Genomic DNA, 24,305 nt, shown 5'->3' with positions numbered 1-24,305 from the left:
TTTGCTAAATTTTGTCACAGAAACGAAGAAAAATTAATTTTTTTTCAAAATTTTCGGTCTTTTTTCATTTATAGCGCAGAAAATAAAAAACCGAGAGGTGATCAAATACCACCAAAAGAAAGCTCTATTGGTATGAAGAAAAGGACAAAAAAATCATTTGGTTACAGTGTTGCATGACTGAGTAATTGTCATTCAAAATGTGAGAGCACTGAAAGCTGAAAATTGGTCTGGGACTGAGGGGGGTTTAAGTGCCCAGTAAGCAAGTGGTTAAAGAAGTCACATTCAAGTTGTGCCGAAGTCACGCTGGGGTCCGACTTCAAAGTCGTGGGCAGTGTGAACTCCGGCTTATGGCGATGTTTATAGACACGGCCTCCAGGAAGTATTATGCCTTTTAACTGGGTCAATTTAATAAAACTACAATATTACGTTAATTAGCTGCTGTGCACATGACTGCAAGCATCTAATGAACATAATAAATACTGTAATGCCGCGTACACACAATCAGAATTTTGGTCAGAAAAAGCTATGATGGTTTTTCCGACAGGATTCCGCTCAAGCTTGTCTTTCATACACACGGTCTAACCAAATTCTGACTCCCAAGAATGCGGTGACGTACAACACGTACAATGGGACTAGAAAAAGGAAGTTCAATATCCACTGCGCCACCCTTTGGGCTCCTACTGCTAATCTCATGTTTATCTCATGTTAGTTGAATTTTGGTGAGAAACAATTTGCGCTTTTCAGACTCGTGCTTTTTTAGATTTGTGCTTGCGGGTTTGTATCTGTTTGTATCTGTTTTACAGTGTGTGTAGTCAGTTCGTATCTGTTTTTTAGTGCGTTCTTGTCCACTCGTTACTGATTTTCAGCTCGGTCTTCACAGGCCTTGCTGTTCTTCAGTGCGTTCTGTTAGTTCGTTCTGACCAGCCAACTGTTTTGAAGCCATGTTGCGGTTACGTTCGTCATAGAGTTCGTGCTGTGCGGTGGCTTGGTGTTGGGGTTCTTGATTTAACCCAAGCCCAGTCCATGAACAGGGTGGGGAGGAGTTCATGGACCAAGAATTGGTTACTCCAGCGTGACCAATTCTCTTATATGCCTTTGCTGCGTGAGATCAAGGAGAATAACCCTGATGATTTCAGAAATGTTCTCCGGATGATGGACCCCGTTTTTTAACGTCTGTTGGCTTTGCCCACCTCTTAAATTATGAAGCAGGACATCTGCATGCAGCAAGCCATCACTCCGGAGCAGAGGCTTGTCACCACTTTGCGGTACTTGGTGACAGGAAGAAATCTACAGGACATTAAGTTCTCCCCCCAGGCTCTGGCGATCATTATTCCAGAGACCTGTTCTGCCATCATTCAGGTCCTGCAGAAGGACTATATTAGGGTAATTTTTCTCCCTTAACATAACATTCTATTTCATGTTTGCTAATGTATTGTATTTCTTTCATCATTCCCTAATTACCATGATTGTGATATTCTATGAATGCCCTCTTTGTCCTTGTGCATGCTGTAATCTTTTAATGCTCTTTTTTGGCCAACATGCACATTTGCCTTCACTAACCTCCCCAGCATGCTATCCTGGGCCCATACACACCTAGCCTATTCACTTAATGTATTTTGTCAGCTCCATTGTAGTGCTTTATCCTAAACACCCCCTAAAATGTGTACAAATGTTATAGGTTACCAAACTCATTAAGGTCTGATAAGTGGACCTTATACTTTTGTTTTTAAATACTCCTTAAAATAAATGTTATACTTATGTTGGCCAAGAATGTTTGTGTCTAATCTGCTTGCAATGTTATGTGCAAAATTACTATTTTTTTCTTCTTGTTTGACTCCAGTTTCCGTCAACGCCACAGGAATGGCAGACTGCGGCCTCCCACTTTGCTCATCATGGGGACTTTCCCAACTGTGGAGGGGCAATCGATGGGAAGCACGTCCACACCTTCCTACCACCCCACTTGGGGTCATACTTTTTTAACTGTAAGGGGTTTGATAGTATCGTGTTAATGGCAGTGGTGTCAGCGACATTTGAGTTCCTCTATGTGGACGTGAGAAAGAATGGTCGGATGGTGGAGTCTTTGCCCAGACCGAGTTCTACGGACGTCTGCAGCGTGGTGGCTTGGGATTGCCACCTGCAGAAGAGAATGTTGGAGGACTCCCATTTGTTTTTATCGCTGATGAAGCATTTGGTTTGGGTGATCACATTAAGAGGCCATTCCCCCAGAGGACCCTCACCCCGGAGAAGAGGGTTTTTAATTACCAGCTGGCTAGAGCCAGAAGAGTCGTGGAGAATACCTTTGGGATAATTGTCAGCTAGTTCCGCCTATTTCTTACGGTAATTAACACAAGTAACATGGCGGAGTACAAACTTAACCACATCGTTTTATCCAGCTGCATACTGCACAACTTTTTAAAGCAAAATGCACCTAGTTATGTTGCCATAGTTGGGCCTGAGGCCGGACTTTATGAGACTCTAGTGACGGCCCTGCAAGCTGGCCGTCCTGGCTTGCCCCCCTCCCCCCAGGGCCCGTGAAATGCGTCAAAAATATGTGGAGTATTTTACGGGTAGGGGGGCCATTACTACGCCAGCTAATTTTTACATATTTTCCAAACAAAAAATGATATAATAAAATCTTGATTTTAATTTACTTCTTGTGTTTCTTTTATCTGTCTCCTAGTGCACTTTTAGTGCCAAGTGGTTTTAACATTATTTAAATAACACCCATTGTCACTGTAAATACGAACTTAATACAAAAAGTATTATTGAGTATTGAAAGAAGAAGCCACACATTGTTGAGTAGAAAGCCTTTTACTCCATGCACATGTGCGTTATAAAACATTTTGTGGCCCAACTCCCTTTTTAAAGAGGTGGAAAAGTGTATGAATGGTTTAATTTGGGGAGGGAAGTTATCTAGAATAGCCAGGGCTACCCTGATTCTACCAGTACGATGTGGAGGCCTGGCACTCTCAGACCTGCATGTCTACTTCTGGGTGGCAGTGATGGTCACTGTCCAATGGTGGTTCATGCGGCCTCCAACCAATGCAGCAGTTTGTCTTGAAGCCGCTATTGTGGGTTTGCTACAGAAACTGGGGAATCAAATTTACTGGGTGCCCAAAGCATACAGTACGCTGCCTCAGTCTACAAAAAACACACTCAGGGTGTGGGCAGTGGCGAGAATAAGGTTTACCTGCCATAACAGGTGGTCTCCCTTTAATCCTCTGTGGGGAAACCCCAATAATCACATCTCCGTACCCCTGATTCCCAATTATGGGCCAAGTATGGGATAAAGACCCTAGGTGACATCCTAATGGCAGATAGACTACTTTCCCTGACAGAACTTAAGTCTTGATTCCATATCCCCGGATGGATGGCATTTCGATATTTCCAACTCCAGCACACTATGTGAGCCCAGTTCCCTATCACCCCACAGCTAGACATGGACCCGGTAAAAGGTAGACTGGCCCTGGAGCAGCTCCCTAAGCCCTTGTCCACGCTGTACTTTGACCTGCTAAGTTGCAAATCACCCAGAATGGAACGACTATAGGAGAAGTGGAGGACAGACATACCAGACCTGGAAAGGAATGATTGGGATGACTGCCTGGGGGATAGTGCCCAAACACTGATCTCATCTAGGGATAGGCTGATCCAGGTCAAATTCCTACATAGAGTTTACTTTACACCTCAGAGGTTATAAAACATATACCCAGACAGATCTGCCAACTGTACTAGATGTGGGAGGGAGGAGGACACTTACATGCATATGTTCTGGAGCTGTCCCAAAGTGACTCGGTTCAGGGCACAGGTGGTCGAGCTCATCAATTTCCACCTTCAGCTGGCATTGCCAATTAACCCCGAACTGTTGCTCCTTATGCTGCGTACACACTATCCGGCGGACTTAGTCTGGCGGACTTCCCGCCGGACTTTCCGCCGGACTTTCCGAACGAGCTACTTGCCCACACACGGCACTTTTTCAGCGGACTAATACGGCGTACTAAGTCCACCGGACTATCCGCCGTTCTTTTGAAATGAACGGACTCCGCTGATTTTGAGCGCGTCTCCAGGTAGCCGGGGCCAGCGAAGGAGGCGTCGCTGGCCCGGTCACCTGGTATGGACTTAAAGGGGAACCCCTACGCTGAAAAATCGGCGTGGGGGTCCCCCCCTAGGTACACATCAGACCCTTATCCGAGCATGCTCCCCGGCTGGCCAGGAAAGGGGGTTGGGACGAGCAAGGGCCCCCCTTCCTGAGCCGTACCAGGCGCGGCCCCCCCACCTCAAAGCACCTTGTCCCCATGTTGATGAGGACAAGGGCCTCTTCCCGACAACCCTGGCCGTTGGTTGTCGGAGTCTGCGGGCGGGGGGCTTATCGGAATCCGTGAGCACCCTTTAATAAGGGGACTCCCGGATACCGGCCCCCAACCCCATGTGAATGAGTATGGGGTACAATGTACCCCTACCCATTCACCTGTTAAAAAAAGTAAAAAAAAACACAAGGGTTAAAATAGTTTATTGCACAGCTCCAGGGGTCTTCTGTCCATCTTCGGGGGTCTTCTCGCCGGACTCCTCCGCTACCTTCTGCTAGCTCTTTTGCTAGCGGAGGAGCCTGGCTTTCTTCTTCGCCGCCGCCCTCTTCTTCTGACTTCGGGGGTCTTGTCACCCTCTTCGGTTCTTCTTGCTGGGCCACCGCGCCTTCTTCTAGCTCTTTTACAGGTGGTGGCCTGGTCTTCTGTCGCCGTCTTCTGTTCTTCTCTTCTTCTCTTCAGATGTTGCCTTGTCGCTGCCTCCGCTCACAATGGCAGTGACGTGGCACGCGGCGACTTATATAGGGACATCGCCAGAGGATGTCCCCGCCCATTATGATGTCACAGTCCCAGCATCCTCTTGAATCCCAACTACACCACATTACGTCCTGGATAAGCCGTTGTGCACTGTCACTGGTGAAATGAGGAGATTGTTCTTGCACAACCTGCACATCACCTAAAATAAAAATACACACCATGTATTATAAATATGCAGGCATACTTCTATTACCTGAATCTGTGGTATCTGACACTGACCTGTTGTGGTAAATATTTCAACAACTTCTTCCACCTCTCCTTCCTTCACATCCTGAGGTTGTGGTGTTCTCTGCTCCTTATTCCTGAGGTGTGGTGTTCCTGGCGTCCTCAGACGTCCCGAGTCTTCCCTTCCCTATGAGAATGAAACAAAGGTATACTTAGCACAGAGATATTTGTAGCCAGAAATATGAATGTGAAACATTGCTTGATTGTGGGCTACAGTTGTCTGTTTGGGCAGAGTTCCAACTTTAAGACATGATTAATTCCCTTAACCAAGCTGGAATACTTTTCTTTTTTGGACACGTTTCACACATGTATCCACTGGAGTACCTGTGTGGGACACCTTAAAAAGTTTGTTCTCGTGTCCCATACTAGTGCTCCTGAGTCCAGATGTGTAAACAGCTACTGAGTGTCCTCTCCTTATATTACACTGAATCAAGTTTGCAATTCATTCTATTTAAAAACACATCTAGACAACAATGTCCTAAACTTCTTTTAATACAAGTTAGCATGACCAACTAACCCTCTATCTGCCCAAAACATCATATTTAGTTGGAAAACAAAGGATGTTTCTTAAGACCGATTACTGTGCCCACGAACATGAAAGTAGCCATTTTAAACTGTACAACAGTAAAGAAAAACCCATGGAACAACATGCAAGTAATAATAATGACACGCGACAACTACCGTATTTATCGGCGTATAACACTCACTTTTTCTCCCTAAAATCAGGGGGAAATCGGAGGTGCGTGTTATACGCTGATCTCCCACTATTTTTAACTCTTTCTGCCGCTCTCACATTTCATTCATAAAAATCTTTTTCACAGGCAAGTAGGTGTTATAGTCTAGTGCTTGAGTCTGGCATTTTAGATCAAATAAAAAGTAGAGTTCTCGCAACCCATGCTACATATATATTCCATTTAGATTGGTCCACAAAGTGACATTCTTATACCAGGTTGCAGCAAACTAAGAAAATTGAATTTGGTCATCTTTTGTTGCGCCGGTAGTTTAATATTTTTTATATTATACAACTGTATCACTTCTCTTGTTCAGCCTCCTGGGTTGAACAATAAAAATCAATTGATTTCTCCATCCATACTAAACAGTGTGACTGGAGGCATCTCCCCTGTTGCCTATTGTGTTCTGACAGCCAGCATCTGCAGATGTCAGAATACCCAAACAGTTGCATCTGATTGGACAATGTGTCGCACAGCTCCCTCGATATAAGATCAAATGGTGTTGGGTGTGGAGGGTGCCAACAGATTCAACCACGGTTCAAATTGCATCCAGTACAGAAGGATAGCATTAGTTAGTGCTATTTTATAAGAGAGTTAGGTAATCGCATCGCATAGTAGCCCATTATGTGTCACTTACCTGACACAGGAGCCAGCGATGTCTCCGCTGTCCCCTGTAGTCCGGCACATCCATCTTTTCGGTGGGGTCTCGCAGCTCCGCCGCTGTCATTCGGCGGAGCTGCGATGACGTCACTCCCGCGCATGCACACGGGAGCCGACATGCGCGGCAGCTCTGTTGTTGGAAATGCCGCGCTCAGTGTGCCTGCGCGCCGCTGTCTACGGGCAAATATCTCCTAAACCGTATAGGTTTAGGAGATATTTCTTGGACCTACAGGTAAGCCTTAATCTAGGCTTACCTGTAGGTCAAAGTGGTTTGTAAGGGTTTACAACCACTTTAACCACTTCCCAACCAGCGCACGATGATGTACGTCGACAGAATGGCACGGGCAGGCATATTGGCGTACAGGTACGTCCAATATTCAATGCCGCCCTGCCATCGGGAGCGTGCCGCCGGCGGCGCGCTCCCACGCTGGTCGGGACCCCCGTGAGTCCGGTCGCGGGACCCGCGGACTCGATCGCCGCGGGCATTCCCGCGATCGTCTCACGGAGCGGCTGAATGGAGGAAATGCAGAGTAAACAGCATTTCTCCATTCTGCCTAGCAACTAGTGACGCTGATCTCTGCTCCATGTGATTGGAGCAGAGATCAGTATTCACTAAATGAAAGCCCAACCCCCCCACAGTTAGTAACACACCCCTAGGAACACTTAACCCCTACACTGCCACCCACTGGTTAACCCCTTCACTGCCAGTGTCATTTACACAGGAATCACTGCATTTATATAGCAGTGATTACTGTATAAATGACAATGGTCCCAAAAATGTCCGATGGGTCCCCCACAATGTTGCAGTCACAATAAAAATCGCTGATCGCCGCCATTACTAGTAAAAAAAAAATAATAAAAAATTATTAATAAAAATGCTATAAAACTATCCCTATTTTGTAAACGCTATAACTCTTGCGCAAACCAATCAATAATCGCTTATTGCGATTTTTTTTACCAAAAATATGTAGAAGATATGTAGAAGAATACGTATCGGCCTAAACTGAGGGAAAAAAATGTTTTTTTATATATTTTTGGGGGATATTTATTATAACAAAAAGTAAAAAATAATGCGTTTTTTTTCAAAATTGTCGCTCTATTTTTGTTTATAGCGCAAAAAAAAAAAACGCAGGGGTGATCAAATACCACCAAAAGAAAGCTCTATTTGTGGGAAAAAAAGGACGTCAATTTTGTTTGGGAGCCACGTCGCACGACCGCGCAATTGTCAGTTAAAGCGACGCAGTGCCGAATGACCAGCAAATTGGTCCGGTCTGAAAGTGGTTAAGGCCTCATTCACACAACTGAACTTATCCATACATGTGTAGGCACTGAATGCTTTCTCCTTGCTGAGTTGCAGCTTGGCAACTACTGCGAACAGTCTCATCAGCGCTGGTGCCACATACTAGGTGGTGCTGCAGAGACTGTGACAGCAGTAGCTGTTAAGCTTCGGCTTGGTGGAGGGGGGAGCATATGGGGCTTGTGGTGCCCCACATCTGATGTACAGTGGTCCCCTGGGTCCCAAATTTGTTTCCTTACTTCACAGAATGGGTGTCTCCCCCTGATTATCTATGGCCATTCCTCCCCACAATTCACCACATTTTGCTGACAGAGCCAGGACAAAAAAGGGGCAGGAGGGGTGCCACGTGGCACTTTCCTAGAGTGGTGATGGCAGCATCTAAATCACTAATCCTGTCATTTAAGTGCTAAAAGTAGCAAGCCTTGTTTGGAGAGGGGGAGAGCGCTGGGAAGGGGTATGGTTTTCTTACCCCCCACCTCTGTGTTTTTTCTCAGCAGGAACCAGCAAACTATGAAGTGCTATACTTTCTCTGGTAAATACAAAGGGAGCCCTTTCTACAAAACAGACCCTTTCTCCGCTTTAAAGTCTCTTAGAGGGCAGACTAACTACTAGCGTAGGGGGGCACACTGACCACCAGTGTAAGGGGGCACACTGAGCACAAATATAAAGAGAGGGAGGAATGCTGTGAAACACCACTAATGTAAAGGGGCAAATTAAGTACTGACCATCAATCTACTGAAAGCGGGTATGCTTGTAGGCAGGTGCAGTCTATTTCTGCCACTGTAGGTGGTGCTCAACTGCAGTAGCATTGCAGTTGGAGGGGAAGTCAAGAGGAACATGGCTCTTCTATGGTTTTCTGGGTCACTAGGGAAGCTATCCAGTTGGATGCTGCCATTAAATGTGACTCTGCCAGCCATATTGGGTAAGGTAAAGCCTTTTTTTTTTTTTTTACGTTATACATAGGTTTTTATTAAACATACGGTGCATACATGGTGTATTGACGTCATATACATACTCAAAGAAGATTTAGCATTGCATAGTTCAGATAAGTTATAAGGATGAGTTCTACAATAAATGGAGCATCACATTCAACTGTACATGGCATAGTAGTTGCTTCAATTTACTGTGATTTTACTACGCTACACACAGGTATCAGACTCTTGTAACCAGTGATCCCATATTTTATTGTACTCATCGGCACAGCCTCTGTTAATGTATATACATTTTTTGTATGGTAAAGTAGTATTCACTTCAAGTTTCCACTCTACAATCCTTGGGGGTGATTGTCTCATCCATTTTTTGGCTATTATTTTCTTAGTTGAGGATAGTGTCTCATGCAGAAAGATTTTGGTGTACTTGTCAATGGTATCAGGGAGGATTCCAAGGAGGCACTGTTTTGGGTCAAGTGCTAGGGGTGAGCCCATAGTGTCATGAAGGAATGTTACTACTTGCTTCCATAGTCCAAGGATCTTTGGACAGGCCCAAATCAGATGGAAAAAAAGTGCCTGTTTCCAGTCCACACAGCAAGCACATTGTGGACTGAGCTTGTTTGTACCTTGCCACCCTGAGGGGTGTAAGATACGCTCTGTGCAGAATATAAAGCTGTGACAAACGGTCTGACAATTTAGGGGATACTGCCCTGCATGTCTCCAACGCCTCCCCCCACTCCTCATCTGTCATTGAGCCCATCTCCCTCTCCCACCTAGGTTTCAAGTTATATGCAATTTTGGTAGATATGGGGGTGGAGAGCATGTTATAAAATGCCGAAATTAACTTATGGGGGTCTGTGCCCTTAATCACTGCCATGACGGCATTAGGGGCAGATTCTGTGATTGAGTCAGGAAACTGTGACTGTTTTGCATGGCGGAGTTGCCGGAATCTAAAGAACATTAGGTTTTGGAGGGTAAATTCCTCTTTAAGCAAATCAAAGGTTTTAAAGCGTTCATCTTTTAGTATATGATGTAAATAGAAGACTCTCTGTCTGGCCCATAAACTTGTATCTTGCAGTTTGGCTAATTCGGGTAGGTGTTTGTTGTGCCACAGCGGCATGTAATCATTATGTCGTGGGATGTCAAGTTTAGAAGAGGCTAGGTCCCATATTCTCCTGTATTGATATAATGTTGTGTGTTTATGTTCCCCTCGCTCCAACACCTGTGCACCCACTGCGATCGCACACAGTGGGTCTTTGGTGTGCTGCGCCCACCCGGGACATAGAAAGGTTAGAAATCTCTGACTATCCCTCTTGTCAATGTGGAATAGCTGCGATAGCTGGGATGCCACAGAATATAAATTTAAATCAGGGAGAGCCATGCCTCCCAGCTCAGTTGGATATTGAAGGGTCTGGCACGCTAGTTTGTGTCTATTGGTACCCCACACAAAAGGTTTTAACCGGGCCTCCAAAGATTTAAAGTATTGTAGGGGGAGAAATACAGGGTATGCCATAGTACATAGAGAATCTTGGGAAGCAGGACCATTTTAATTAAATTTATGCGATCCCAAACCCCAAGTGGAAGCCGAGACCAAATCCTCACTTTAGTTTTAACTAGGGAAATGAGGGGTTCTATGTTGAGAGAAATATAATCTGCGGGGGACCTAGAGATTTGTATCCCTAAGTATTTGATGACATTGACTCTTTGTAGTGGTGAGTTGGCTTGGAGTTCCGAGGGCAGGAAGCTGTCGAGGGGTAGGATTTGTGACTTATCCCAGTAAATTTTGAACCCCGAGAACAGACCGAATCACTCGATTGTGCAGAGTGCAGTCTGTAGGGACAGGCCCGAATCGGCCAGGTATAATAGCCTGTCATCTGTATACATGCAAATTTTTTCAATCAAGGAGCCCACTCTCAGTCCTCTAATCTCTGGGTCTGCTCGGATGGATATCGCAAGGGGTTCTGCCGCCAGTGCATAAAGTAATGGGGACAATGGGCAGCCCTGTCTCGTGCCTCTACTGAGGTCAAACATGTGAGACTGCCACCCATTGGCCACCACTTTAGCCGTGGGTGCCCGGTACAGTAATTGAACCCACCGGATATATTTGGGACCAAAGCCATAGCCCTCCAAGCATCTCCAGAGATATCTCCACTCCACCGAGTTGAACACTTTTGCCCTATCTAGGGTCACCACCACCCGCGTTCCCACCTCTTCATGTGTGGCTTGCATGTTGATAATTAACTTTCTTAAGATTAAATGAGGTGTTCCTATCCAGCATGAAGCCCTCTTCATCCGCGTGGATCAAGGAGAGGATGACCTGATTGAACCTAATAGCCAAGACTTTGGCTAGTATTTTGACATCCACCTGTAGCAAGGATATGGGGCGGTAAGATTCTGGGTACCCTGGGTCTTTCCCTGGCTTAGGGATGAGGACTATTGTTGCCTCTGTCATGGATGAAGGCAGTTCTTGTGACTCAAAGAGGTGGTTATACAATGCCAGTAATTTAGGGATAAGGGTGTCGCTATATTGGGAGTAGAATTCAATCGGGTGACCGTCCGACCCCGGGGATTTAGATCTAGCAAAGCTAGCAATGGCTGTCGCTATTTCGTCCATAGTGATGGGTGCCTCCAGGAGGTCAGCCTGTTCATTTGAGAGCTGGGGGAGATCAATATCCCTAAAAAAAGAGACATCGAGTCTGTCTCAGCAGGTGCTGTTGTCCTATAAAGATCAGTGAAAAAATCTGTGAACATGGAGGTTACTGTAGGTGGGTCTGTGATTTCTTATCCACCAGAGCCACGCAGTGTAATCACCACCAGGGGTCTATGTTCACTATGCACCAAGTACACATGTAATTGGCCTGCTTTCTCCCCATGTTCAAACATCTTCTGCTTAGAAAAGAAAAGTTTTTGCCTGGACTTTTGAAATTGGAGTTGGGTAGCTGCTCTAGTGTGTAATTTAAGCGTGTCAGCCTTCGCAGGAGTCGGATCCACAGCAAACTCTCGCTCAGCAACGGAAAAATCCGCCATCACCTTACCGAGGGGAAACAGCGACGTCCGCCTTAAACTTATTAATACTGGTGATCAACGCCGAATGGGCGAAGAGCTTGAATGAATCCCACACCGCAGAGGGTGATGCTGAATCATCTTTTTCCGCAAAGTATAACTTAAATTTGTTCTCAAGCTCATCATCTTCCGGTAGGAGAGAGAGCCAGAACGGGTTCAAGCGCCAAGCCCTTGGTGGTCTATCAATTGGGACACTCAATGTGATCCAATAGGGACAATGATCTGAGAGTGTCCTGGGACAGAATGCAGCCTCCACCAGGCGAGGTGTTAAACTATGAGAGACAAGTATGAGATCTATGTGGGACATAGAATTATGTGTAGATGAAAAACAGGAGTAGGAGCGCGCGTGTGGGAATTTGTGTCTCCAGGTGTCCCTTAAATGAAAGGTGGAGATGAGCCTAGATAATTTAGTTTCATTGGGAGTGTTCAGGGTGGGCGAAGTCAGCTGCAACCTGTCAAGAGTTGGGTTTAGCGTAGAATTGAAATCGCCCATCCAGACTGCAGGTATTGTGGGGTGACGGGCCACAAAGGACAATCCCTCCTTAATTGCGGTGATGTTAAACGGGGGAGGTATGTAGAAAGCCAATATAAGGAGCGGTTCACCATATAATTTAGCTGAGAGAAATACATACCGCCCCTGTATGTCAGTGGACAACTCACCCAACTCAAAATGTACAGATTTGGCAACCAAAATTGAGACCTCTCTGGCATGAGATGAGTGGGTAGAATGGAACGCCCAACCGACCCATGGTCGGCGAAGTGCCATCTGAATGCTCCCCTTAACAAGCATTTCTGTCAAGGCTATTACATCTGCATTTTGTTTCTTAAGGAAAGCGAGGACCGCCGCATGCTTGATTTTCTTGCGTACACCCCTCACATTCCATGTGATAAACTTTAAAGACGTCATGGTGGAAAGTAATGGAAATCAATTAGCAAAATCATGTATTTCAATATGAATATCTCGCAGAACATATATAACAATTCACATAACCCCTTTCCACGAGGCAGTACCTGCTGTCCAAATTTGGTATGCACAAAAAAAAAAAAAAAACTATAACTAGAATAACTCCCTCCCCCCTCCCTGCCCTGCACCCCACCCAACTGGTGCGGGCTTGTTCCCTGAACTGTTGCGTCCTAACTGGTGTATACGCTGTCTTCCAATATATGCATATATGGTAATACAATATACTGAGTTCCTCGCTTATGTATCGAGCCGGGGATGCCAGCCATATCAATAGATCAGGATAGGTCAGGGTTCTCCCACTACCCTGTAGTTTACCATCAATAACCAAGCATCTCCAGAAAAATGTCCAGTCAGCATTATAGCGATTCCCAGTGGTGTGTGGGGTAAAGTCTCGCTGCACTCTGCATGAAGTTGGTAGGACTCCGCTGCCTGGCAGCTCCACATTTAGTGTGGTCTTGAGTAGTATGTAAATACAAGCAATAAAACAGGTATGATCAATACGGCTCCCGTGCCTTAAATCCCTGAGATTTATGTTCTGTACACACATTGAGGTAATGGTTTCCCAACGCCATCTTGGGCCTACAGTGCATGTTTTAGAGTGTTCCCTGGCTGTAAACGTGCATATCCTAGCAAGCTTCCCATCCAGCTGTAGGAACCACGCAGTCATGCGATTCTGGAAAAGTAGGGATCCATACTAGGAACTGTCGTGAGCACAGATAAAGGAGAAAGGAAAAAAAAAACAACAATCATAAAGTAAAACAAAGGGGTAGGTGCAAGAATGGACAGGTTCGGGCTGAGCTCCTGGGTCGTGATCATGCGACTCTTTCGGGTGGGGCTCGTTGCTCCAACCAAGAAATAACATCCTCTGGATCCTCAAAAAATATCGGGCAGCCATCATGTTCCACCCTAAGGCAAGCAGGGAAAAGCATGGAGTATTTGTAACGCTGATCTCTTAGCCTGCGTTTGGCCTCCATAAAGGTTTGGCGGCGGCGTTGTGTCTCTGCTGAAAAGTCCAGGAAAATGGCCACTTTAACATTGCCCACTGGAATATTGCCCTTCTCTCTAGCCATTCTCAGTGCTGCATCCCGGTCTTTATAGTTGAGGAGTTTAGCTATGAAGGTGCGGGGGGGCCCTGCAGTGGCTGGCATGAGGTGTGCCCGCTCCACTGAAAACACGGGGAGAAGGATTCCCGCCGTAGGCAGTAATAAGGAGTTGTTCCAGGAATGCTGTAGTGTCCCTCCCCTCAGTCCCCTCTGGCAGGCCAATGAAGCGTAAATTGCATTTTCTTAGCCTGTTCTCCATGTCATCCTGCTTAGCCTGGAGTTGGCAGATCTGTTGTTGCATGCGGTCGGAGGATGACTGCAAGGGTGGAACAGCGTTCTCCACTATGCTCAGCCTGGTTTCTGTCTCCGTCACCCGGTCTCTGAGCTTTTGAATGTCTTGCCTAATGAGGAAAATATCAATTTTCACCTCAATTTGCGCTGTAAGTGAGGTTCTGCATAAAGTAATTGGTTCCAATAGTCTATCAGTGACATTTGTTGGTTGTTCACCCCCCCCCCCCCTCACCTTCTGTGAAGTGTCCTTGGCCTCCATAGCACTCTTTTCCTGTATGTGAGATTGATCTAGTTTTGCCGCTGCCGCCTTTTGCGATTTCGTTGGTGACATACCTTAGGGGTCTGGGGTGACTCTGCAATCAATGCCAATCACACGCAGAGTGGTCCTGTAGGCCGCAGGGCCCGAATACAGTGTCGTCCAGTGATTTGGGTGTACCAAGATGGCCGCCGGCTCCAGGAGTAGGCTGAAGCCGGGGATTTTCCTAGTTCTGCTGTCCGCCGAGCAGGAGATCGCCACTCCGCACGGGTCGCCACTAAACCAAGGGCCTCCAGGGGTTAGCTGGGAGATGGTGAAGATGCCCAGGTACCTTTACAGGCAATGTAGTGATCGATTCAGGTGCCACAGGAGTAATTTGCAGGATTAATAGCTGGAGCTCTGATCAGCACATCCTACCCCATGCAGCATCAGGCCACGCCCCCCAGGTAAAGCCTATTTAACGGGGTTTTAAACCCTCAAGGTTTTTCACCTTAATGTATTCTATGCATTAAGATGAGAGACCTTTTGTAGTGCAGCAGCCCCTCAGAGCCCCCTTTTACTTACCTGAACCTGATCATTCCATGGACGGGTTGAACACAGCAGCTCCGGCCACTGTCTTGGGTCCTCATTGGATAGATAGCAGGGCAGCCATTGGCTCCCGCTACTGTCAATCAAATCAAAATGACGTGGGAGCCAGTGGGCGGGGGCCAAGTCCTGTTGTCGGTGTCAATGGACACAGCAGCGGGACTCAGGAGTGCGCCCACACGGGTGTCCCCTTGGAATGCGGGTCTCCAAGGGGGCACTCGATGCGGGGAGGCGCCAGGACCCCAGAAGAGGAGGATCGGGGCCACTCTGTGCACAACCCTTGCAAAGAGGAGGTATATATAACATGTTTGTTATTTATATAAAAAAAAAACCTTTAAGACCCTGGCTCCCCAGGCTTGGTACGGATTTCGCTTGTGGGTAGTGTAGGGTCAGGTCACCTGCCTGACAAGGACAGTGATTAGCGGCTGAGAGAGGTTCCAGACAAGTAGGAAAAGGATATGCCATCCTTCCTGGAGATCTCTCAAATTGGAGATGGATCAGCCAGGCTGCATTTCACCCCTCATGACAGACACTATCGGCACACCTGATACCAGATCTGCTATACATAGCTGTTGCATTCTGTGCTGGTGTTTGTGCCCATATCAGAGCCATCCTACCCATGTTTGTGTGCCCATCAGTCTCCCCCCCAGGATGTTTGTGTCCCCATCAGAGCTATCAGCTCCCCCCGCCCCCCCCCCCGATGTTTGTGTCCCCATCAGAGCCATCAGCTCCTCCATCCCACATGTCTGTCCCCCCCACATGTTTGTGTCCCCATCAGCACCATTAACCATCTCACAGTTCCCCCTTGTATGTGTACTTTACCACTGTGCAGTGCATCTCAGACATTGATTACACTGGCTGTGCAAACTTGCCTGAAGAAATGGCCTGGCGGGCCATACTTTGGAGACCCCTGCTTTAGTGGCTCCAGAAACAAAAATAAATAAATGCAAATTTTTTACCTGCAAAAAAAAAAATGTGCATTTTATATTTTTTGCTAAAAGGTGAAATTATCCTTTAACCACTTAAGGACCGCCGCATGGCAATGTACGTCGGTAGAATGGCACCGACAGGCACAAGCACGTACATGTACGTGCTTGCCTTCCAGCGGGTGAGGGGTCCAATGGGACTCCCTCCCGCTGGCTGCGGCGGTCCGTTTCGCTTCAGGAGCTCTCCAGGATGAGGGGATGGCCATTGGTTTCTGGTCATCCCCTCTCGATCGCTTCTGGCGAATGAGAAGCTTCCCCCACCTTTGTAGTGTAAACACAGGCAGGGAGGAAGTTATGTCATTCTCCTTGGGGCGGTCTTTTTGAGAACACATAGTAAGTGCACCAAACACTACACTGACATGTAGGTACACATAGGCACACAAATCACCCCCCCGATCGCCCCCCCTTCTCCCCCCTCCCAGTCACAGTGTCACTGATTGCAGTGATCATTTATGTACTGATCACTGCATTTAGTGTCAGTTGTGACAGTAAAAACTGTCAGGGCAGTTAGTGTTAGGTCCAGGGTAGCCCCCTCCCCCCCAATAAAGGCTTAACCCCCTGATTGCCCCTAGAGTTAACCCTTTCACCCCCTTTTTGCCAGTGTCACTAAGCGATCATTTTTCTGATCGCTGCATTAGTGTCACTGGTGCCGCTAGGTAGCTAGTTATTTTTTTAGGTTCACCACCAGGTTTTTATTGCGCTAGGTACCCCCATATACTACCCAATAAAGGTTTTAACCCCCTGATTGCCCCTAGTTAACCATTTCACCCCCTTTTGCCAGTGTCACTAAGCAATCATTTTTCTGATCGCTGCATTAGTGTCACTGGTGCCGCTAGGTAGCTAGTTATTTTTTATGTTCACCGCCAGGTTTTTATAGCGTTAGGTACCCCCATATACTACCTAATAAAGATTTTAACCCCCTGATTGCCCCTAGAGTTAACCCTTTCACCAGCGATCACCGTATAAGTGCCACTGGTGAGGCTGGTTAGCCAGTTAGTTATTTAGGTTCCCCGTCAGGTTTTTATATAGCGTCAGGGACCCCCATATACTACCTAATAAAGATTTTAACCCCCTGATTGCCCCTAGTTAACCCTTTCACCAGTGATCACTGTATAAGTGTTACGGGTGACTCTGGTTAGTTAGTTTGCTTTTTATAGCATCAGGGCACCCACCATTTATTACCCAATAAAGGTTTAACCCCCTGATCACCCGGCAGGTGATATCAATTAGGTTTTAGGGTCAGGGTCTGCGTCGCCCTAGGCAGCGCTAGGTTAGTGCCAGTACCGCTAACACCCACGTGCAAAGCATACACCTCCCGTAGTGGTATAGTATCTGAACAGATCAATATCTGATCTGATCAGATCTATATTAGCGTCCCCAGCAGTTTATGGTTCCAAAAAAATGCATTGTTAGTGGGATCAGCCCAGATACCTGCTTGCACCTGCGTTTTGCCCCTCCGCCCAGCCCACCCAAGTGCAGTATCGATCGATCACTGTCACTTACAAAACACTAAACACATAACTGTAGCGTTCGCAGAGTCAGGCCTGATCCCTGCGATCGCTAACAGTTTTGTTTTGGTAGCGTTTTATATTTAAATCCTGAAAGCGGTGCTTGGTTTTCAGGGTCACGTACGCGGCTAGGCTCCCAAAAAGTCCCCCACATGGGGTATCCCCGTACTCGGGAGGAGCAGCAGAATTTATTTTGGGGTGTAATTTCACTTATGCCCATAGCATGTGTGAGCAATATATCATTTAGTGACAACTTTGTGCAAAAAAAAAAAAATAATTTAATATTCCTGCAACTTGTACCAAAATATAAAATATTTCATGGACTCAACATGCTTCTCAGTAAATAGCTTGGGGTGTCTACTTTCCAAAATGGGGTCATTTGGGGGGGGTTTGTGCTATTTTGGCATTTTATGGCCTTCGAAACTGTGATAGGTAGTGAGGAGTGAAATCAAAAATTTGCACCCTTAGAAATCCTGAAGGCGGTGATTGGTTTTCGGAGTCCCGAAGGCGTCTACACTCCCAAAAAGTCCCACATATGTGGTATCCCCGTACTCAGGAGAAGCAGCAGAATATATTTTGGGGTACAATTCCACATATAACTATGGCATGTGTGAGCAATATATAATTTAGTGACAACTTTTTGTAAACTTTTTTTTTTTTTGTGTCATTATTCAATCACTTGGGACAAAAAAAAATATTCAATGGGCTCAACATGCCCCTCAGCAATTTCCTTGGGGTGTCTACTTTCCAAAATGGGGTCATTTGGGGGGGGGGGTTTGTACTGCCTGCCATTTTAGCACCTCAAGAAATGAGATAGGCAGTCATAAATTAAAAGCTGTGTAAATTCCAGAAAATGTACTCTAGTTTGTAGACGCTATAACTTTTGCGCAAACCAATATATATACGCTGATTGACATTTTTTTACTAAAGACATGTGGCTGAATACATTTTGGCCTAAATGTATGACTAAAATTTTGTTCATTCGATTTTTCTTATAACAAAAAGTTGAAAATATCTTTTTTTTTTTTAATTTTCAGTCTTTTTCCTTTTATATCGCAGAGGCAATCAAATACCATCAAAAGAAAGCTCTATTTGTGGGAAGAAAAGGACGCAAATTTTGTTTGGGTACAACATTGCATGACCGCGCAATTACCAGTTAAAGCAGTGCAGTGCGAAATTGTAAAAAGACTTCTGGTCCTTAGGCTGACAATTGGTCCAGGGCTGAAGTGGTTAAAGAAGTCCAGCCTGAGCTTTTTAGGCTAGACTTCTCCTATGGGTCACAGGAGTGCAATTTGTTTTCAGCAGAGAGGTCTGAAGTCTGCTCCCTGCTGACATCACTGCCATCAGTCGAGGCAGTGCATCATCCCGACCTCCAAGTCTGGATCTGCCTGCTGCCTTTATTGATGGCAGTCTCAGAGACGGTGAGCCGGCCTCTCCCATCCCCGCCACAGCTCAGTGCCCCAGTTTAACAATTCTGTAGGCATTAGTGTATGGGGCATGCTGAATAACGGTAACTCACCGACCACTAGCATAAAGGGATACCTCCTCCTGACCACTGCAAGCTGTGCTGTACTGCACTTTGCTGTACAGTAAGACCCCTTTCACACCGGTGTGGTTTTCAGGCACTTTAGCATTATAAATAGCCTCTGCTAAGCGACTGAAAACCGCCTCTCATTCATTTCAGTGTGCCTTTTCTCACTGGGACAGTGCACTTGCGGGCTGGGAAAAAAAAGTAATTCAAGCAGCATCTTTGGGGTGGGTTGGGAGCGCGGTATACAGCTATAAAGTGTTACAGTGGATCGCCCACTGTGCAAAAATATACCGTGGTTATGGAAGCTAGCTGCTGCCATAACCTCGGTATGTAACATCATTAGCGTATATCCATGGTGAGCGGTACGTAAGTGGTTAATGAAGCTTGGAAAATGCCCTGTGTGTGTGTTGATTTTCTTTTTTAAATGGGCCCATTAGATCCCCAGCTCATTAGTACCCCTGTTCAGCAGATCCACAGCTTATTGGTATCCACGCTTAGCAGATACCTTGCTCAGCAGTACTCCCAGCTCTGCTGATGCCTCTGCTCAGTAGTATCCCTAGCTCTAATAACCCCCCACTCAGTAGTAACCCCCACCTCTGCTAATCTTCCGCTCAATAGTAACCCCCAGGAATGCAAATCCACCACTTAGTAGTAACCCCCAGCTCTGCTGATCCTCTGGTTTGCCGATCCTCCTCTCTCTTCAGTCCCCATTCATATCCTCATACATTGCTCCCACGCTGCTCACCAGTGTATTTTATTTAGTGACAGATGCTTTGATTGGCATTCAGAGTGCTTTAAAAAAGTATGCCACATTTTGAAGCAAATGTAAAAAAAAAAAAAAGCCCTTAATCAGTCATTTTTAACCTGAGTGTCATCTCAGCTCTTCGGGGACTCTGCACTACGTCCAGCATTTTCACACAGCATCATGCGTTTCCATGGTGCAGGCAAGTCGGCCACCACCATCGTAAAAATGCATGATGCTAATCCAGGTGGGAGGCAATTAGGGCGGCCCTAGCTTTCAGAAGGGGACGGAAGTCTACCTCCATTTGTCCCGCTTCACTTCCTGCCCACTACCACACTGCCACAGGTAGGACTCTTTTGAAACTGGGGACTTTGATGTGAAAAGGGCATTTGTTTTTTTAGCCTGATTTCACCTGGTGATCTGGCCAGTAACACACCTCCTGTATTGCAGTGCCCCAATCTAGATGAAGGACCAGGGGGGGCCTTTGAACTATTGTTAGTCTGGGTGTGTTAGATGCAGTAGCAGATTTAACTTCACCAACAAATTTAGGCCCCCTTTCATATGAGGTCCAATTGGGTCAGACTGTCTGTTTTTCAGCTGGACCCAATCGGACCCTCTATTCTCCTCTTCTCCTCTATAGGCAGTCAAATGTAAACATATTGTCACAGTACTACTTACAGTGAGCCCACAGGTGAACAGGTGACACAGGATCCCCCAGGGCGTGGAATCTAAGGGCCAGCCGGTATTCACCAGGGACCCCCTCATGAGGGTTTGGGTTTAGCTGCATGCTGACCCCAGGTCACGACCCCCGGGTTCACCCTGCTCGCTAGGGAAGTACCAGAAGACACTGTTAGACAAGGATGGATGGATGGATGGATGAAGCAAAGGAGAGCCGGATAGTGAGCCAAGGTCAGGGCGGGTTGCAGACAACGTAATCAGAACAAGCCAGGTCGGTACACAAGAGATCAGTTCACGAGAGGTCAGGTAAAACAGGTAACACGAAGATAGCTCAGAAACAAATGTTGCTCAAGCAACCGGTAGCTGGTTTGAAAGGGATTTAAATAGAGAAGCACATGAGGGGCTGGACAGGAAGTAGCAGGAAGGAATCATATATTAGGCAACAGGTGAGGGGCGGCGACACCCATAGCTGCACAGTGCACAGAGCTGAACACCAGCTAGTGGAACAACAGGTGCCAGCCGACCTACAGCAGTAAAGGTGAGACACAGATCAGCTCCACATCTGATCTGTGACACATATCTGCGTCCATTTACACTCGGCTACCTCCAGGTCCAATCCAGAAAAAAAAAAGAGACTAGAAAATGCATTTCCTTGAGAAAATGCGTGGGAATGCTGAATAGCATCTCCCTATCTGCTAGCTGCCTGTCCCCTGAACACACTGTAAAAAACATTTCCTCACTATCTGCTAGCTGCCTGAGTGAGAGACAGTGTGAGAGAATCCCTCAAACAGCCTTAATAAATCCACAACGTACATGCTATCGAAACAACGACTTCATCGTTAGAGACACATGACCTTTGTGAGCATATCGGTATAAAATTTATGTTGACAAACTAAAAAATTTGGGCATGTCAGTGATTTAAAAAAAGTTGGCTGTGCGTTTCGCTGGGAAATGTGAAAAATTGTATACATCAAAACGTCCCCGTCATATTGCCCCATCAAATCTGCCCTATCATATTGCCACCATCAAAACTGCCCCATCAAAAATGACCCCCCCAAAAACGGCCCCCCATCAAAATTGCCCCTATCAAACTGCCCCATCATATTGCCACCATCAAAACTGACCCCATCAAAACTGACCCCATCAAAATTGCCACAGTCAAAACTGTCCCATCAAAGCTGCCCCATCATATTGCCACCATCAAAACGGCCCCCATCAAAATCGCCTCCATCAATTCTGCCACATCATATTGCCACCATCAAAACTGCCCCCATCAAAACTGCCACATCATATTGCCCCATCAAAGCAGCCCCCATCTTATTGCCACCATCAAAACTGCCCCATCACATTGCCACATCAAAACTGCCCCATAATATTGCCACCATCAAAACTGCTCCATCATATTGCCCCATCAAAACAGCCTCCATCAAATTTGTCACCATCAAAACTGCCCCATCATATTGCCACCATCAAACTGCTCCCATCAAAACTGCCCCATCATATTGCCACCATCAAAATTGCCCCATCATATTACTCTATTATAAATCAGTACATAGTGTGTCTGTGCTGCCCCCCACTGCCCCCCACTGCCCATCACTGTGTATAAGAACCTTTGGTAACCATGGCAACAAAAGCCTTTAAAAGAAAATGTCCTGAAATGATCACTAAACGTAAACAGCTTTTTCACAAAAACTGTAAAAGATATCAAACTGAAGATAGCTGAATATTTTGTGAACATTTTAAAGTTTGGCGTCTGTAGGTGAAAGTATAAAGGCGATAAAACTTGTGGGAGGTGAAGAAGATTTTAAGGATTTGAAGCATGCTCTCATTCACTTCAATGTTAAAAAATAGGGTTAAAAAGCTTAATATTTTAAAAAGTATAAATAGTAGAAAAAAGTTAAAGAAGTTGCATCGTTAGCTGAAAGAGTTGGACATTTTAAAAGTTAAATGGCTTTAAGAGCTGAAAGTATGCAGAAGTTACGCAGAGCCAAAAAAACTAATAACAATAGTGGAACTGCCGAAGCTGTCCCACTAGTTAAAAATAAAATAACAATAGTGGGACTGCTGAAGCATTCCTACTAAATATGTTCCCCTCCATCTTGCTAGATTGGAGGGTATAAATGGACAGCCAGTCCTTTTACATCCAGCTGCCCTTATAGCAGAGCGAGCTGTGTCTGTGTTGAATACCTGTTTTCCTGACAGACTCCATGGCAGCAACGTGTGGGTTAGCCCCGCCTCCATAGCTACCCTATAGGTCACCTCTCCCATAATTCTTTGCTCCGCACTATAGGCCGTATTCCTTTTTTGTCCTCCTCCATAGGACTAAGTCGATGGTTGTCCTACCTGAAGACGATTTCCCTGCGATCAGGATCGGCCGAGCTACCAGGAGTCACATTCCTCAAATAAGCCTTGACTGTTAAGCAGGGTATATAGTGTATGAGCAGAGTAACGCAGAAGAGCTGGAAGCATGGCCACTGGCTGACAAATGTGCTCAGGCCATATTGCCTAGCTGTTAGCATGCGGCCATTATCTGCCACAAAAGTCATGTGTGGTCCATTCGACCCAGGCGATCACAAGGTGGAGTGGTGAGCTAATACAACACTTTCCATGGCAGCAGTGTTTGTTTTTATATGTGGTAACTTCTGTGCTCCTGTTTTACCTTTGTTTTTTTCCCTGGTGTCCTTTTCTTTGAGCATGGCGACTGGTTCCTCCTGCATTGCAGCTGCTGCTGTCTCGTCCCCTTCTGTGTCCCGACTTACGCTCTGCGGAAGCGGGGACCCAGAACGAAAATGAGACCTGGTTTTGTGCATAAGTGCGAGCGTCTCGTAGCTTGCACCAGCAGTGACGTCAAGTGGCGCCACGTTTAAATCTCCAGGGAAGCCTGAAGAGCCTCGGGAATGATCGCAAGTATATGCAGCGACTTCCCCAGGTCTCTGGCATGGCTTCCCCAGGTAAGGAGTCTGCTCTGTGGGACCCTGTGATCCTCTGTGTCCAGCTGACCTGTTCTCAACTTGAAGTGTCCTGCTTTAGACATTATGGAGCCTTCACTGCCCCCCGGTGGCCAGCCCTCTCGCAGTAGGTATGCTTCCTCTCTGATGAGTAGGGCAAAATAGAGAAGAAAAGTTCCATGCAATCTAAACTCCTAAAACTGTACCCCTTCAGGGAGGAAGAGGTTAAGCGTCGTGAATCAGCTCCTTTGGTGGATGCAGCGCTGATGGCTCAGGTTATGCTGTCGGCATGTCTGGACAACCTCAATCCAGGACTTCTGGACCATCAGAACGGTCTCCTCAGGTCACTCCTGGGTTTCCTCTCCTCACACTCCTCAATTATCAGGACTCAGTTCCTCTGCCCCTTAGGCCGGACCTATTGTCTCAGGGCACAACCCTGCATCCCTGTCTTTCTCACTTGCACCTCAGGGCTTGGTTCCTGAGAGGGGAAGGTTTGAAGCTTTAGGCTGCCCAGAAGTGTTCATACCTACCCTCCTGAATGCTAGAAGAAATAGCACCAACAGGGTCTATGAACGTATATGGACCAGGTTCATGGATCATATGTCATCCAGGTCCAACCTATGTAGCGCTCTGACAGTTCAGAACTTTCTTATTTTCCTGCAATCAGGTCTAGATCTATCCCTATCGGTTAGTTCATCTCGGCATTTACAGGAGTCTCATGGGCAAAACACTCCCTTGTTCGCCAAAGGTGCTATCAGGCTTAGGCCTCAGAGGAAGCCAAGGTTCCCCTTAAGGTCCCACCTCCCTCTTGTTCTGGATTTCCTTTCTCAGCTTGGATCAGATCCCGAAAAGCTGCTCTCAGTAAAGGATCTTACTCTCAAGACCACCTTCCTGGTGGCTGTTATGAAAATTAAGAAATTGTGCTTCCCACCTTTAGAGCAATGGAAAAAACTGAAAATGTTATACTTACCCGACGGTAATTTTCCTTATCTGCTGAAAAGCATCATAGCATACACATATGGGATAGGCT

At 46.3% G+C, this 24,305-nt stretch overlaps 2 protein-coding genes across 6 annotated transcripts in view; one reads left to right on the top strand and one right to left on the bottom strand.

Moving 5' to 3' along the window:
• The window catches only part of PLEKHA6 (pleckstrin homology domain containing A6), a 1,584,742-nt gene that overhangs the window by 181,166 nt on the left and 1,379,271 nt on the right, over positions 1-24,305 (top strand). The window lies entirely within an intron of this gene.
• The window catches only part of LOC143982489 (uncharacterized), a 45,695-nt gene continuing 24,188 nt past the window's right edge, over positions 2,799-24,305 (bottom strand). For both annotated transcript variants that reach the window (XR_013274471.1, XM_077481253.1), the window contains exons 2-3: positions 5,058-5,190; positions 2,799-4,977 (exon numbers count right to left, since the gene is read on the bottom strand). Coding sequence is in view for 1 of the 2 variants with exons in the window: in XM_077481253.1 (XP_077337379.1) it covers positions 4,760-4,977; positions 5,058-5,190 (351 nt within the window). In the remaining variant the exon portion in view is untranslated. The remainder of the gene's footprint in view (positions 4,978-5,057; positions 5,191-24,305) is intronic.

Source organism: Lithobates pipiens, unplaced genomic scaffold (genome assembly GCF_037356315.1).
Source record: "Lithobates pipiens isolate NorthernLeopardFrog02 unplaced genomic scaffold, aLitPip1_a1.2 Scaffold_16, whole genome shotgun sequence".
Classification (NCBI taxonomy): Eukaryota; Metazoa; Chordata; class Amphibia; order Anura; family Ranidae; genus Lithobates; species Lithobates pipiens.
The sequence above is the reverse complement of the archived record's forward strand: the minus strand, read 5'-3'. Positions and strand labels throughout refer to the sequence as shown.